General features: G+C 42.9%; 1 protein-coding gene across 1 annotated transcript; it reads right to left on the bottom strand.

Annotated features, from left to right (window-relative positions):
- Positions 1 to 399: 399 nt before the first annotated feature.
- LOC120932809 (E3 ubiquitin-protein ligase TRIM8-like) lies at positions 400 to 14,512 on the bottom strand. The gene is made up of 2 exons (XM_040345543.1): positions 13,743 to 14,512; positions 400 to 1,068 (listed from the first exon to the last, which is right to left on the bottom strand). Exons 1-2 carry the CDS (start codon positions 14,461 to 14,463, stop codon positions 476 to 478), a joined length of 1,314 nt encoding a protein of 437 aa, XP_040201477.1. The 5' UTR covers positions 14,464 to 14,512; the 3' UTR covers positions 400 to 475.
- Positions 14,513 to 16,322: the final 1,810 nt, after the last annotated feature.

Below are 16,322 nucleotides of genomic sequence, written 5' to 3' on the forward strand. Positions count from 1 at the left end.
TTTGCTGATGAATGGCTTGTTCACACCAGTGAGCTGTGCTGAAGGCATTGCCACTGGTAAATAAGGGTGACACGGTGCCTATCCACCAATCGCAACTTTTCGCACCATTTAGTTTTTTTTTTATAACAGAAATGTATTAAAATGTCACAAGTGGCATTTCAATACAGTTTTATTCTGTTCTGATAGGGTCAGAACAAGCACTTTACAGCTTGGATGCCTAATGACTCGTACACACGATCGGGTTTCCCGGCTGACTTTTTACCGCTGGGAAACTTGAGGGGAAAGCAGAGAATCGGCTCAGCAGCTGCCATTAGAGCTTTGGCTGGGAAACCCGGCCGTGTGTATGTTCCCCTGCAGGCTTTCCCTGTCGGGAAAACTGCCATGGAGCATACACACGGCCAGTTTTCCCGGCCAAAATCGGTCACGGCAGTTTTCCCGACGGGAAAACTGGTCGTGTGTACGAGGCATAAGTCAGCTAGGTATAGAGAGTGGCGTCATTGTTTTTCCAGCTTCCTCTGGTAACTGTATTATGTCCTTTGTGCTCCCCAATCAGACAGCAGTAGAGACAAATCCAGGCAGAGTCGTCAGTACAGTAATACTTCAGTATTTTATAATGATCGGAACATTTGCTTATCTCTAGTGAAGTGATGGGATCAGTTAAAAAGTGTTGTGCTGACTTTCTGTGGACTATTAGGTGTTTATCACACAGAGAAGCTTCACAGTGCAGACAGGATTGGACAGCAGGTGTAGGAGAGTCCACACAATACGTACAGATGGTTCCAGAAGCAGTCAGGCTTTTCTTGGTCTGGCTAAGTAAAATCTTTGCCATCTTATGTAGGGTTATGTTGCTTACCCACTTAGGCATTTCAGAATACCTGTCTTTACACTCAGGACAGAAGTAATATTCCATCTCAAAGATAACACCTTCAAGTACCTTGTGTGTTTCCAGGTCACGACTAAGACAGTTACAGCAAAAGTTGTGTCCACATCTCAGGGTCACAGGATCCGTAAAAATGTTCAGACAGATGGAACATTCCAGGTACTTTTTCAGATCAGGAGACATCATTGCTGACAGCAGAAAAAAAGCAAGAACCTTAAAGTAGATGTCATTTTTTTTTGGATGACATTTAGTTTGCTAAAGCAATACGTGTGAAACAAGTGCAATTTAAAACAATTATCATAAAATACCAATTTTACCTTTTTAAAATGTTTCCATCTCATTGCTGCTATTCTCCCCTCCCCTCTTTTAGGCACTTTCTTTTCTAAATGCTCTCACCTGCACATCATTGCTCTGGACCGGCTTTTTCATAGTGACAGTGGTGGACCCTGCCTGGGCAATGTGTGTAGGTGCTGCCACTTGTCTCTACCAGGAGCACATGCAACAAGGTGACAACACCTTTCACGACACAATACAAGACTCAATATCCATGCAATCACCAGATAACCATCCTTCTCTGCCCTTCGTGTCTGTCCATATTTTTGCCCCATCTTCAAATAAAATTTATCTTTACTAGGTGTTAAATGAATATAGTTGGATGATGAGCGCAAGAATTGGTGAATGGTGCATACACAAACAATATATATATATAAATATGAATAAGATCCCCAAATGGGGAATGAACCAAATAATATATAAATTATGTTCTGAAATAAGATTCCATAGCCACTCAAAACACTGTGACAGTGATGTAAACAAAAGTAAACCAAAGTGTCCTGTGTTGCAAAAAATAAATGAAAATAAATAATGTCCCAAAATTGTCAGCAATAAACTTGTGCATCCAGATAAAAGTGTTTAGACACAATCCCACCGGCAGCTGGGCTCACGGAGCGCTTACCTTCCTGATGTGTAAAAACAGCATGTAGATCCTCAGATGGAGACTCAGCAGCCTTCTCCCCGCTCGGACGAGCTGTTACAATCTTCTGTGTTCTTGCCTGGAGAGCGTCTACCCTCACTGTGTGCAATACGGGGCTACACCAAAATGGAGGCTCCGTGCCCAGAGCGTACACAGGCAATCACCAAGATGGCAGAAGAGGAAAAGAAAAGGGGGCTCCAAATGGTGAAATACTTCACGGCAAATATCATTTATTGGTCCAAATAGTTAAAATGCTCAGCATGAGCTTAAAAAATCAAACGTTTAAAACAGCAAGTTGCGGATGTGCGGACGGGATGTCACGTCACTTCCGGTCACGTCTTAACAGGGCCTTACGCGTTGCGTCACGACACTCTGATGAAGTCACGTGTCGTGACGCAACGCGTAAGGCCCTGTTAAGACGTGACCGGAAGTGACGTGACATCCCGTCCGCACATCCGCAACTTGCTGTTTTAAACGTTTGATTTTTTAAGCTCATGCTGAGCATTTTAACTATTTGGACCAATAAATGATATTTGCCGTGAAGTATTTCACCATTTGGAGCCCCCTTTTCTTTTCCTCTTCTGCCATCTTGGTGATTGCCTGTGTACGCTCTGGGCACGGAGCCTCCATTTTGGTGTAGCCCCGTATTGCACACAGTGAGGGTAGACGCTCTCCAGGCAAGAACACAGAAGATTGTAACAGCTCGTCCGAGCGGGGAGAAGGCTGCTGAGTCTCCATCTGAGGATCTACATGCTGTTTTTACACATCAGGAAGGTAAGCGCTCCGTGAGCCCAGCTGCCGGTGGGATTGTGTCTAAACACTTTTATCTGGATGCACAAGTTTATTGCTGACAATTTTGGGACATTATTTATTTTCATTTATTTTTTGCAACACAGGACACTTTGGTTTACTTTTGTTTACATCACTGTCACAGTGTTTTGAGTGGCTATGGAATCTTATTTCAGAACATAATTTATATATTATTTGGTTCATTCCCCATTTGGGGATCTTATTCATATTTATATATATATTGTTTGTGTATGCACCATTCACCAATTCTTGCGCTCATCATCCAACTATATTCATTTCTATTCCTTTGTCGTTAGTACATTTTAGATTTGAGCTGCATCTATTTTTCTTATACTATTGTTTTCACAATTTTATTCCACACGTTGATAGTATTGGCTAGCGCTTTAGTCTCCCCCTTTTGTATACGTTTTTTACTAGGTGTTAAATGAGTAGCACCCTGGGGTTTAGGCAAGGTTGCTCCTCACAAATTTACTTGCCAGGAGTAGTTATCCTGGTTTATTGCTAGAGATCTATTGATTTCTCCCTAGGTTTGGCCTTGTTGCACTTTTCTCTTCTACCACTAGGTGGCTGGGTACTTGTTGGAACTAGATACGAGAAGGACAACGCAAGGTCAAACTATGGGTAAATGTGGTATCTCAGCCAATAGGCAGGGGTTTTCTTGGATCCCTTGGCCTACTGGGAGAGCCTATATATTCGGGTGAGGTCAGGTGATATAGGTTTTGTGCCACCTGGACGGTTGTCTTGGTGGACCGGTGTTGTATTGCCAGGGTTGCTAGGCCGGAGATGGGGCCTATCCCGGGCACATCTGGCTGCTAGGCTGAGGGCCTATCCAGAAGTAAGAGAGCAGTGCAGGGTTGGGATTGCGGCTTGCAGTCCAACCAAAAGTAACGGTTCTGTCGGCCGGAGAACCTGTCGTGGTCAGAGGTAGAAGGGAAGCTGTTGCCAGTAAGGGACTATCCGCCTTATTACCAGGGACCACAGAGAGTAACTGAAGCAAGTACTGTGTGATAGAAGTACTAAAATTAATATTTTTGTGTTATGATTACTTTCCTCCTGAGCTACTCAAATGTTACATATGTATGTGTGAAAATATGTTACAATGCTGTTTCCTTAAAAGACATTATAGGTTAAAATCTTGGCCAGGATTTAAGAGTGAACACAGATGTCTTCAAACCTCTCCTAAACAGCTGTTATCCCTCCCTTGTACGCACTCCTAAACTCCATCCTTCCGGCCCATCCCATTGAGTGAATAAGATGGCCCCCAAAAGACTTTGAAACATGTGCCACGATGCCAAGAACAGACGTCACAGGGGCGTGTAATAAGGGATTATATATGGACTAAGCCAATGAAATGTGGCTGGTTGAACGTTGGAAGATGAAGATGTCGATTTTTTCTCTCTGGTCTACATGTTTCACTGTTCTGATTTGGGTTCGCCCTGAGGTTGTATCAGGGGTCAATCCTTATCATTTTGGCGCAACCAACGTGGCTTTGTTTTTTGCCTGACCAGTCACAACGGAAGCTTGGATAGAGAGACCCTGTTCGAATAAGGAGATTACCTCCTAGGCATACGGTATGGGAAGTCTCTTTCATGCTCTTCTTGCTGTATTCTTCCGTATAACAGGCTCTCTCCCTTCATTCACGTTTTTTTTTCTTGGCAAAACCAAAGATGGGCAAGTTCTTGAACAAAGTCTTTTCTAAAGAGAACCCATCGTCCCTTTTCTGCCGGATTGATGTTTATTTTTTCTGTTAATTTGAATGAGGCTATTTCGGCGATTATCTGTATGGAAAGGGGTGGGCACAGTTTCCTTGTCTGGTAACAGTGTGGTAGTGAGGGTGAACCGTGAGTGTCACAGATGCCTTACCACTCTGTTTGTGTATAAAAAAAAACACACCCAGATTTATAGATGGTGCACTAACTATTATAAATACGAATATGTGATATTGAGATCGGCTTCTCTTTGCGCAGAGAGCGATTTAGAGAGGGTGGCAATGGTCACAGATGTCTTGTCCTTTCTGTGTTAATATAAAAGGGAAGCAAATTTATGGTGTCAATGCATATTTGTGTATATAATATTTACCTCCATACAGACGAGAGGAGCACGGAGTGACTTAAGGGGGATGCCTTGTCAGCTCTGTGTATTCACTTTATCACTGAAATAGTCATATTCTGTGTATTGTTCTACTGTTTGTCCGTGTTGTAAACTGCATTTTTTATGGGAGAAGCAAGCAGCCCAAAAGAATGGGAGACTGCACACGCACTGCAACTTTTTTTCCTTCACTCCCATCCACCCCCTCCCTCCTTTCTGTCTCTGGACAGGCTCTGGGGTTTCCCTCACACCCTTCCCCCCCCCCCCTCCAAAAATATTTTTTTTTTTTAAAGTAGGGCTGGTAACCTTTCAACTGTCTCTTTGTTATATATGTATATGACTATCTGTTTCACCTCATAGTACCTGGTAATGTTGATGTATAGGAAGGAATTATAGTAACTCACAATGCTTATTTTCTTACGCTGAGTCTAATTTAGATGTTAAATGATGACTTGCCTTTACTGATTTTTATCATTTTAACGGTTAGGTTGTGTGATCTTTGGGGCCCTGCATTGAGTTCCAGGCCAACCTTCCCTTTGCCTTCCCTGCCACCTCAGCTGAGACAGCCTTACATTACCTACCTACCCTGATGGTGGTATGTGACTCACGACCTGATACATAAAGGGCTTGTTGCCTGTTATACTGTTATAATGTGGTGCCCACAGGCTGTTCGGTTATTGCCCCTTCAAGATCATGCTTGATGTGTATTTATGGACTGGTGCCCCGGCTACTTTCCCTGTCACCGGCTGCTTTCCCTGATGATTTGCCCAAAGGCTTAAGCTGCTGTATGTATGCTGAACAACACCACTGGTATTGTGGTAGCAAAGGCTCCGTCCGACTGCTGTCCTGTGCTGGAGGTCCATCCCCCTGCGAACAGGCCTTGCTCCAACCTGCCCCGTCCTGCCCCAACCCCATGTGCTCAGTATTGCACTATCCCCTATGAACGCAGATGGCATCCTTTCCTGCCCGCCGCCCATTGCCCATACCGGATTCTGTGCTCTGTGGCCCACTGGCCCTTCTTCTCTCCTTCGTTTTGTCCAAGGGGGGGTATTGTGCCATGTCGTTGGACAAACACGGAAGGAAGAGAATGATACAGACCTACCTGCTCCTACCCTGGATGAACATAATTGTTCTGAGCTCATGAAGGTAGAATCCGCTCATTTACCCTCTGCCCTGTGTGCCCTGACCACAATGCGTTAACTCACATTGTATGTTGATGGCTCCATGGGGTAACTGAGGTGGTAGAGATTGAGTAAGGCCCTGCGTTCACTGCTACAGTTACAAAAGAAATATGAAAGGTCCTGGGTACCACATTAGAACATTTTACATACCACATTTAACGTATTTTTTTCACATACCATACCACCCTCAAGCATAGTGTACGGTATTTACCCAAGGGGGAGCATTCATTATCCCCTTTTGAAATCTTGTTTGAGACAGTCTCTAGATTAGGTTGTTATAATCCATGACAGTTGCAATTACAGTCTGATACTTTGAGAAATTATGTGACCGCTCTTGAAAAATAATTAACTAATATCCGTGTACGAGTATTTTCTCGCATTTTTGATGTAGGTACCGATATTCACTGTATACTCCCTGGGTGATGGTTAAGAAGTTCCTTCGAAAACATTCTCTGGAGATTAGATATGATGAACTTTGCCAACCACATCAGAATTAAACTATATATCTTTTTTCATATATGTGTGATTGTGACCACTGGGAATTTGTGGGTTGGAATATAGTTGATAAACTGGGGATATAGGCTCTGATATATGGATGCCAGAGGGGTAACAAAGGGGGGGTCCCAGATAAGTTTAAAGCAAGAGACCAAGTAACTACAGGTTTTGAGTCCCATAATCACTGTGATATATTTCATAGGGTAATTAGTTAATTAATGTCAGAGTGTAAAGAAGTTCTTAAATGAGGAAATTAAGTTTAATATTGCCTGTAAATGTTTATGAATATTTTAGCCCTAAACAACTGAAAATGTGTTATTATATGTCATTCATTGCACAAACATGGGATCAGAACAACGTTTTAAGAGAAAATTATTGATTAAGATTGTGTAAAGAACTGTTTAAAATTCAGATAATGGTAAACAACATGGTATTTAGTATTTAACAGAAAATCCTACAGATTTGGTTGCAAGAATTAATAATAAGTTGAGGATTGAGCAATTTTTACAAAATATTCTAAACTGGGGGTTGGTTGTTAAATTAAGGTAGTAGATTGTTCTAATTTACTTAAGGTTACCTAGGAAAAATATTAAAATGTGAAAGTTATGTTCAATCTAAAAATTATAAAAATTGTAAAAACAAAACAAAAAACAAACGAGTGTTAAAAGTCTTTGTAATCGGATATTTCTGATAAAAGTGGAGGATTTGGTTGGGAAGAGGAGTTTCTTGTGAAAATGGCCAATTCACAGTTCATTAGGCTGGAGCTAGTCTGTGAATTTCACGATTTTGTCCCCTAAATGATCTTTTGTTGCTGCTGTAGTCAAGAAATGTCATATTATAATGTAATGTACATGATTTTTGGCATATGTACAAACCAAATATGTTTAATTTTTTTTTTAAAAAGGGTTAAAAATGAGAAAAACGTAGAATTCAATTGTAGTCACATTGTATGATGTATGGTATATAAAGGTTGTACGATCGGTTCTAAGCAGTGAGGAACAGATGTTTTCCTTTAAGAGGTCATTAAGGAGATGCTCTCTCTCTTAGAAGAGATGCAGATCAGGTTACACGCTTTGGTAAATTACCCTTCTGTGGGTCTGCTGAAACCAGAAACCGGAAAACATGTGACTTTCTAAGTGATGGTTTTAAAAAAAAATTGAGCCTAAATGACTTTCTTGAGAGTTCAGTGAGATTTTGAAGACACAAATATCTGTCTGAGTAAATATTAAGTGAACTATAAAGCTTATTATAGGACAAGTCTTTCTTTAATAATAAAGATTTCTTTCTTTCTTTCTCTCTTCTTCTCTCTCTCCTTCTCTCTCTTTCTCTCTCTCTCTCTCTCTTTCTCTTTTTTTCCTCTCCCTCTCTCATTGTTATTTTAGTAAAATGTGTGGGTTTTTAAACCATTTTTGTTATTATGAGAGGAAAACATGTGGTGTCAATTTGCACGGCTTTGACTAAGCTTTGTCTAGTGACAACTGGATGTTAAAAAGAAAGGTTGGTTAAAATAGTGTAATTATAGATACAATATGAACAGATGATGCAGTATGATAGAGCCACAGTTATGAATCAAAAAGTCACTTTTTAGGCTTTGGATTGACAAATGTATTTATTGGGAAGGAATATTGTGCTTTTATAAATGGATCCATGTAGGAGCACAATGAAACTTCCTGTATGTTCGTTCACACTAAAGACTGATCCAAGGGCTACTATGTTTGTTTGAACAGTCATAGAGTGACAGAGCACATGTGGTCCAGTTGATCATACTGTATGATTGGTTCTGAAAACTAGTGTAATTCAATATAAGTTTCTTTAGGAAATAAAATATTTAGGAAAAATACCAATATAAAATTAAAATGCTTATGATTGAAAGTATAGCCAGAAGGAAAATACAGTAATTTGGTGAAACTGATGCTTTTATGAAATTTAATTTAGAAATGAGGGTTCCAATGGGAATGTAGATTGGATTAATTATATTTGCTATGGTCAACAGAGGTTCGTTAACTATAAACAGGGATGCACTCCAAGGTATAACTGAACAACTAGAGGCCACTTCCATATGGCCCTAGACATGATTTTAGCTAACAAGGGGGGTGTATGTAAAATGTTACCTGGGGACAGTACTGATAAAATAGTCATTTTAAGGGGGGACTGTGATAGAAGTACTAAAATGTATATTTTTGTGTTATGATTACTTTCCTCCAGAGCTACTCAAATGTTACATATGTATGTGTGAAAATATGTTACAATGCTGTTAGTTTCCTTAAAAGACATTATAGGGTTAAAATCTTGGCCAGGATTTAAGAGTGAAAACAGATGTCTTCAAACCCCTCCTAAACAGCTGTTATCCCTCCCTTGTACGCACTCCTAAACTCCCTCCTTCCGGCCCATCCCATCGAGTGAAGAAGATGGCCCCCAAAAGACTTTGAAACATGTGCCACGATGCCAAGAACAGACGTCACAGGGGCGTGTAATAAGGGACTATATATGGACTAAGCCAATGAAATGTGTTCATGTGTGTGATGTCATTTTGTCTATAAGGCTATGGAATAAATGGGTTCGGCCTCTCTCTGGTTGAACGTTGGAAGGTGAAGATGTAGATGTAGATTTTTTTGCTCTGGTCTGCATGTTTCACTGTTATGATTTGGGTCAAACGGCAGAAAGTGGGACTGGGCCCCGCTCCCTCATCACTGACTTTGATTGGCAGCTCTGGGAGTGTTGGAAGGCTTGACAGGTTTTTAATATCAGATATTTCTGGACTGTTGAGATCTGGTTATACCTAATGCCGGGTACACACGAGAGGATTTATCCGCGGAAACGGTCCTCCGGACCGTATCCGTGGATAAATCCTCTGGCGGATTTTGATCTCCTGGTTGTACTAACCAGGAGATCAAAATCCCCGTGGAATTCCGTCCGCGGTGACGTGTCGCACCGTCGCCGCGATGATGACGCTGCGACGTGCGCGACGCTGTCATATAAGGATATCCACGCATGCGTCGAATCATTAAGACGCATGCGAGGGATGGGTTCGGACGGATCGATCCGGTGAGTCTGTACAGACTACCGGATCGATCCGCTGGAGCCGATTCCAGCGGATGGATTTCTTAGCATGCTAAGAAATTTTTATCCGCTGGAAATCGGTCGGCCCGAAATATATCCGCGGATAAATATCCGCTGGATCGTACACACCAGCGGATCTATCCGCTGAAACCGATCCGCGGATCAATTTCAGCGGATCGATCCTCTCGTGTGTACGGGGCCTAAGTCATCTGGAGACTACTGGGGTTAGTCTTTGGATGCCAATTATAGAGAGTGGTGATATAGGTGTTGATTTTCAGTGATATAAGATGCAAGGGCCAGCTATGATAGCTCTCCTTCTCATTGAGCCCAACTAAGATACAGAACACTGAGGGCGGACTTAGGTAACGCCATCTCTGCTGCTTTTTTTTCTACACGCTTTGTGAATAAATAAGACCTTTCCTTCTTTGAGTATTGTGTTTATTTTTTATAGCCAATATTTTTATTATATCACCACCATTAATATTATCAGAGCTTTGACAGACTAGCTAACTATAAGAACAGACAAGATAGTACAACATATTTATAATTTAAGTAGGTGGATTACAAAAACCACCCCCTATTTATTTCAGGGAGCCAAGGAATGCATTTAAGTGGGGGTTCACCCAAAAATAATCTTTCTGACATTAGCTACATCCCTCCAGCATACTGCTAACATCTGCAGTATGCTGTTTTTTTTTTGTACTTATCGTTATACGAGCCCTTGTTATCCGGCTCCGAGCGGGGATTACTTCCGGGTATAGGCGTTCCTAAGCGAATAGGAGTTGATTGACGGGCTGCTAAAGCGCGTCACGCCTTCCGAAAATACCCGAAGTCACACTCGGGTGTTTACGGCGCCTGCGCAGTCAGCTCTACACGGCAGGCGCCGTAAACGCCCGACTGTCACTTCGGGTATTTTCGGAAGGCGTGACATGCCTTAGCAGCCGTCAATCAACTCCTCTTTGCTTAGAAACGACCATTCCGAGCAGGATTCCCGGCTCGGGGCCGGATAACAAGGGCTCATATAACGATAAGTACAAAAAAAAAAAAAAAACACAACAGCATACTGCAGATGTTAGCAGTATGCTGGAGCTAATGTCAAAAAGTGGATTTTTGGGTGAACCTCCACTTTAAGGTAAAAAATGTTTAGGCTTTGGAACCACTTTATGTATAATATATGGCAGGGCTCAAAATTTCAAGTCCTGAGCTACTAGCCAGGCCTCAAATGTTACTCGCCACCAGTTGCCCCACCTAATTCATACACTGCCCTGCGCCTAATTGCACCCGTAAACACGCCCTCGTAGATTATCTCATGGAATGACACTGTTAAATGTTTTATGCAGAATCAAGTTACAAAATTAAATATTACCAACAACAACTTTAACAAAATGGGACAGGGCACTGGGCGCAGACCAGAGGGACAGGGCACTAGAACTGGGTCTCTTCCCCATTCTCTTGCTGTCTCCTCTGAAACTCCCATCCATCCTCTCTCTCTCTCCCATTCATCTCATCATCAGGAGCCTGTGTGTGCGGCTCCACGCTTGCATGTCCCCACTTCCCCCTTTTATTCAGGCTGGCAGTGAGGAGAGGAGGTGCAGCACAGCGGGAGGGAGTACAATCCAGCGCTGAGATCCACACAACTGCACAGCCATTGACACCATAGCACAGCGCACACCGACAGCGCACAGCACACATTGAGACCAGTCTGTTCACAGTGCTCAGGCTGAACTGCTGGACACTTACATAGAGCACAAGGAGAAGAAAACTGCACAAACTGGAAGGCTGCCGCTGTCATGTCAGGGCAACTTTCAGTGAGCGCTGCACCGGAGTGGTAATTTTCGCAATCCTCCACCTCACTCAGTACTTTCTGCTCTCCAGCTACATTGGTCGGGGAGGGGGGCAGGCTCAGAGAGGTCATACTGTTAGGTCCCATGGCTTAATGAGAATTGTAAGGAGAGCACCTGTGTACTGCTCTGCCTGTGCGCGGCTCACCAGACTACTTTTCCCGAGCATGCACCTTTCCTCTTCGGCCGCCAATCTCATCGGGACTCTAAGTGTAGGCACAGATTGGAGGGAGATTGGTCATGCAGCCCTGTCATCACTCGCCCCCAGCTTAAATCCACTCGCCAAATGCTAGTAGGCGAGTTGAAATTTTGAGGGCTGATATATGGAGTGTAAGAAAGTATTGAAAAGTGCCCGGGGCAAGACAAGAAATTTGCGCTACCTAACCTGCAGACTCTTAGCATTCCCTGGGTCCCTTCCTACAATAGTACTGACCAGCCTGATTCCTACACTGATGACTACACTAACCTACCTGATTCCTACACTGACCTACCAGACCACTACACTAACCTAGCTGATTCCTATACTGGCCACTACACTGACCTACCTGTCCACTGCCCTGACCACTACACTGGCCTACCTGATTCCTATACTGACCACTACACTGACCTACCTGTCCCTTACACCGACTTACCCGATTCCTACACCGACCACTACACTGACTTACATTATAGGTGTACTGTACTGAGCTCTTCTCCCCCCCCTGACCCCCCCTCCCTTTACACTGCCTTGCTGATTTCCTGTCCTTTGTACTGTTCTCTGCCCTGCTAACCCCTCTCCTGTTCACCCCATCATCTTCCCTACTGATCTCTGTACACTGCTCTTCACACTACTGATCTCTGTACACTGCTCTTCATACTACTGACCTCCTGACCTACTGAGTTTGTTTTCACATGTAACTGCTACAGACCATCCACTAAATGTGATTGGAAATATACTGCAAAGTGACTTAGGAATGTAGGTCGATGTGATGTGACTGTTTTGTGGCATTTTCCAAGTACCACCAATAAAGTACAGCAAACTTATTTATGCGCAGACATTCCTTCCTATGGGGATATAAAGGCCAATGGCTGGGAATGTTGTGAGGAGGCCTCGGTCATGGAGTGGGGCACAATATGGCAGAGGGTTTGGGTTCTAGAAAGGACACGGGTGGGGCATGGACTTATGCTCTTAGCCGCAATTTTAGCCAATCGCAAAGCCCCTCTTATACATTATAATTACACTGTGAGGCACAAAACCAGGCTGACAATTGCTTTAAATGGTTTGACTTGAAGAGCAAATGGAGGTACAATCCACAATAGTGGTAATAACAGTGCGCAGAGTTAAGCACCTGTCCAAGGGATTACAGTCTTGCATAACATGAGGGGGCTGCTGTGGTGCACTGACTACCCTGATTCCTCAGCAGCGATACACCCCAAATCAAAGTTTCATAGTCCAAATCAGTCCACATTATGGCAATATGTCCCTGTTATGGGATGCCCAACAAAGGGAAGAACAAAGTCCCATCATTTTTATGTTTTTTGGCCAGAAAGAATGGAAAACTGTCTACCTTAGACCCTACCATTCATTTCTGCCAGAAATCACAGACACACACTCCAGCAGAAGCACTAGGTTTGTTTTATGACCAAAATAAGGGCCCTTTCTTTTAATCATCCTTTATTTGATTTTAAAATAAGGGCCCTTTCATACAGGTCATACAGTAGGATGTACGACCATACAGAATAAAATAGGCCCATTGACATAAATTACAGAATATGCTACAGAGTATAGCATGTGGGTTAGCACCCCCTCATGGCTGGAGGCCATATTACTATCTCAGTGTCCCACAAATGAAAGCAGAACATCTTTTTTGTTTTCCATAATGTTACATTTTAAAGTCGTTGTAAACCCTTTACAACCACTTTTACCTACAGGTAAGCCTAGATTAAGGCTTACCTGTAGGTGCTTGAAATATCTCCTAAACCTACACGGTTTAGGAGATATTTACAAAAATCACGGGCGTCGATGTCTACTGTGAATGCGCCGTAGACAATGGCGCAGGCGCACTTTAGCAGCAACGATCGTGCCGTTCCTAAAGTACCATGACTGGCAGCTCCGGCCAGTCACGGCAGGATGACGTCATAGCGGCTCCGGCAAATCACAGTGCCGGAGCCGCGATACCCGAAATTAACACCCGGAAAATAAGTCGGCTGTCCGAGCGGTGTACGGGGACAGTGGGGGCTTCGATCTGAGGTGAGTATTACATAATGAGCTAGTATGCTATGCAAACTAGCTCATTATGCCTTTGTCTTGCAGGTGGCGTTTTCTTTTTTTATAGTGGGTTTACTTCCTCTTTAAGATTTTTTTTTTTTAACTAACAGTATACGGCCAGCTTAACTTGCATAACTATCTCCCTCTTTAGTTTTACTCAGCTCACCTGAGTCTTGTAAGTGAGGCAATGGATCCGGCTCTTCAGTGTGCAGAATCTCACTGGAGACCATCTTGTTTTTCTGCTCCTTGATCAGATCAGAGATTATGAGAGAATGCCCTGCATCTTGTTTAGAGACTCTTCTGGTTGCCTCCAGATCTTTTGGTTGTGTACGAAGGTCTTCACGCAAAGCAGTAACCTTATGTCCTTTATGTTCTCCGATCAGACAGCAGTAAACACAGATACAAGCAGAGTCCTCAGTGCAGTAATACTCCAGGCTTTTATTATGGTCAGAACATTTCTCGATCTCCAAATGAGGGATGGGATCAGTTAAGACATGTTGTACTGACTTGCTGTGGACTGTCAGGTGATTATCACAGAGAGAAGCTTCACAGTGCAGACAGTATTGTACCGCAGGAGTAGGAGACTCTACACAAAAGGTACAGATGGTTCCAGGAGTAGTGGGGCTCTTACTGAATAAACGCTCTGTCATGTTACGCAGGTTTACATTCTTTATAATTGCATCCAAACCGTAAAACTCCTTTTTGCACTCTGGACAGGAGTAGACTTCATATTGTTGCCTATAACCTTCAAGCCTTTTTTTTGCTTGAAACTCATGAGTGATACAATCCAGGCAGAAGTTGTGTCCACATTGCAGTGTTGCAGGATCCTTAAAAACCTTTAGACAAATGGAACACTCAAGCTCCTTTCTCAGATCAGCAGACGCCATCACAAGATCACGCAGAGGGTATGTTTATACTGTGTTTATACAAAAACAAGGGAGGAGATAATTGGTGAACTTTATACCTTTCCGCTCCATAAAGTAAGATAAGGTAAAAGATTGACTACGAAATAACACAGGCACCCAGGTGTCTGCATATACAGTAACTTCAAATGTCATTTGGATCTGGCTTGCTCTTAGGAAACAAGATATTTGGAATACACAAAAAAAAAAAGAAGTGGGAGAAGGCAGGGGGGCCCTTTAAAGCCTCATACACACGATCAGACTTCCTTTGGACAAATCCAAAGGGCGTTGTCCGTGAACTTGGTATGCGTACATGCAGCAGAACATTTTCAGCCAACAAACACGAACGTAGTGACGTACTACGTAGTTTTAGCGACACCCTTTGGGCAACTTCTGCTAATGTTGTCTTCTGGTTAGCATTGCTTCTGAGCATGCATGTTTGTATTTTGGATTTTAGTCCGATGGATTTGTGTACACACAATCGGATGATCCGATGTAACACATTTGTTGTCGGACAATTTGAGAGCATGCACAGCCAACATTTGTTGTTGGAAATTCCGACAACAATTGTCCGATGGAACATACAGACGGTCAGATTATCCGACAAAACACGTACATTCAAAAATTGTTGTCGGAATATCTGATCGTGTGTACGGGCCTTTAGTGTCGTATGTAACTAAAAAAGGGATTTTTAATACAGCTTACCTGTAAAATCCTTTTCTTGGAGTACATCACGGGACACAGAGCGGCATATTCATTACTATGTGGGTTATATGGAGTACCTTCAGGTGATGGACACTGGCAATCTCAAACAGGAAGTGCCCCTCCCTATATAACCCCCTACCATAGGAGGAGTACCTCAGTTCTGTAGCAAGCAGTATACCTGCCAAAATGTTCCCCAAAAGAGGGGTGGGAGCTCTGTGTCCCGTGATGTACTCCAAGAAAAGGATTTTACAGGTAAGCTGTATTAAAAATCCCTTTTTCTTTATCGTACATCACGGGACACAGAGCGGCATATTCATTACTATGTGGGATGTCCCAAAGCAATGCTTTTAATGAGGGGAGGGAGACATCTTCCCAAGACAAAGGATTTAATTTAGAGGTATACTCAAATAATAATAATAAATCCAACTTAGTCGAGAAAAATTAAACTTAAATTTAAATTTTAACTTAAGGGTGCCCCCGATTCTGAGGGTCTTAAATCGCAGCCTGCAGCACTGCCTGCCCAAAGGCTGTATCAGTATTCCTTCTTACGTCCACCTGGTAAAATTTAGTAAACGTGTGGACTGAAGACCAGGTTGCCGCTTTGTATACTTGAGCCATAGAGATCTGATGGTGTGCTGCCCAGGAGGCGCCCATGGCCCTGGTAGAATGAGCCTTTACTGACAAAGGAGGAGGCAACCTCTTCAAGCCGTAGGCCTGAGTAATTAACTGTTTAATCCATCTCGAGATGGTGGATTTTGCAGCTGCCTGCCCTTTCTTGGGCCCATCTGGCAAAATGAACAACACATCTGTTTTCCGAATCTTCTCTGTAGCTTTAAGATAGGCCTTCATGGCCCTGACAATATCCAAGGTATGCAGCAACCCTTCCTTTCTGGAAGTAGCTTCGGAAAGAAGGATGGTAGTACCAAATCCTGGTTCAGGTGAAAACTGGATATAACCTTTGGTAGAAAGGAAGGATGAGGACGGAGAACCACTCTGTCCTTATGCAGAATAAGATATGGCTCCTTACAAGATAAGGCTGCCAATTCTGACACTCTTCTGGCGGAAACTATTGCAACCAGAAATACCAACTTCCTTGTCAGTAAAACCAAAGGAATCTCAGCCAACGGCTCAAAAGGTTG

The sequence above is a fragment of the Rana temporaria genome, chromosome 3 (genome assembly GCF_905171775.1).
Source record: "Rana temporaria chromosome 3, aRanTem1.1, whole genome shotgun sequence".
Classification (NCBI taxonomy): Eukaryota; Metazoa; Chordata; class Amphibia; order Anura; family Ranidae; genus Rana; species Rana temporaria.

Excerpts from the sequence above, each read along its gene's own strand:
- LOC120932809 (XM_040345543.1), bottom strand. The coding sequence starts at position 14,463 with ATGGCGTCTGCTGATCTGAGAAAGGAGCTTGAGTGTTCCATTTGTCTA. Across the intron at positions 1,069-13,742 it reads GCCTCACTTACAAGACTCAG|CAATGATGTCTCCTGATCTG; the intron begins GTGAGCTGAGTA and ends TTCTGCTGTCAG.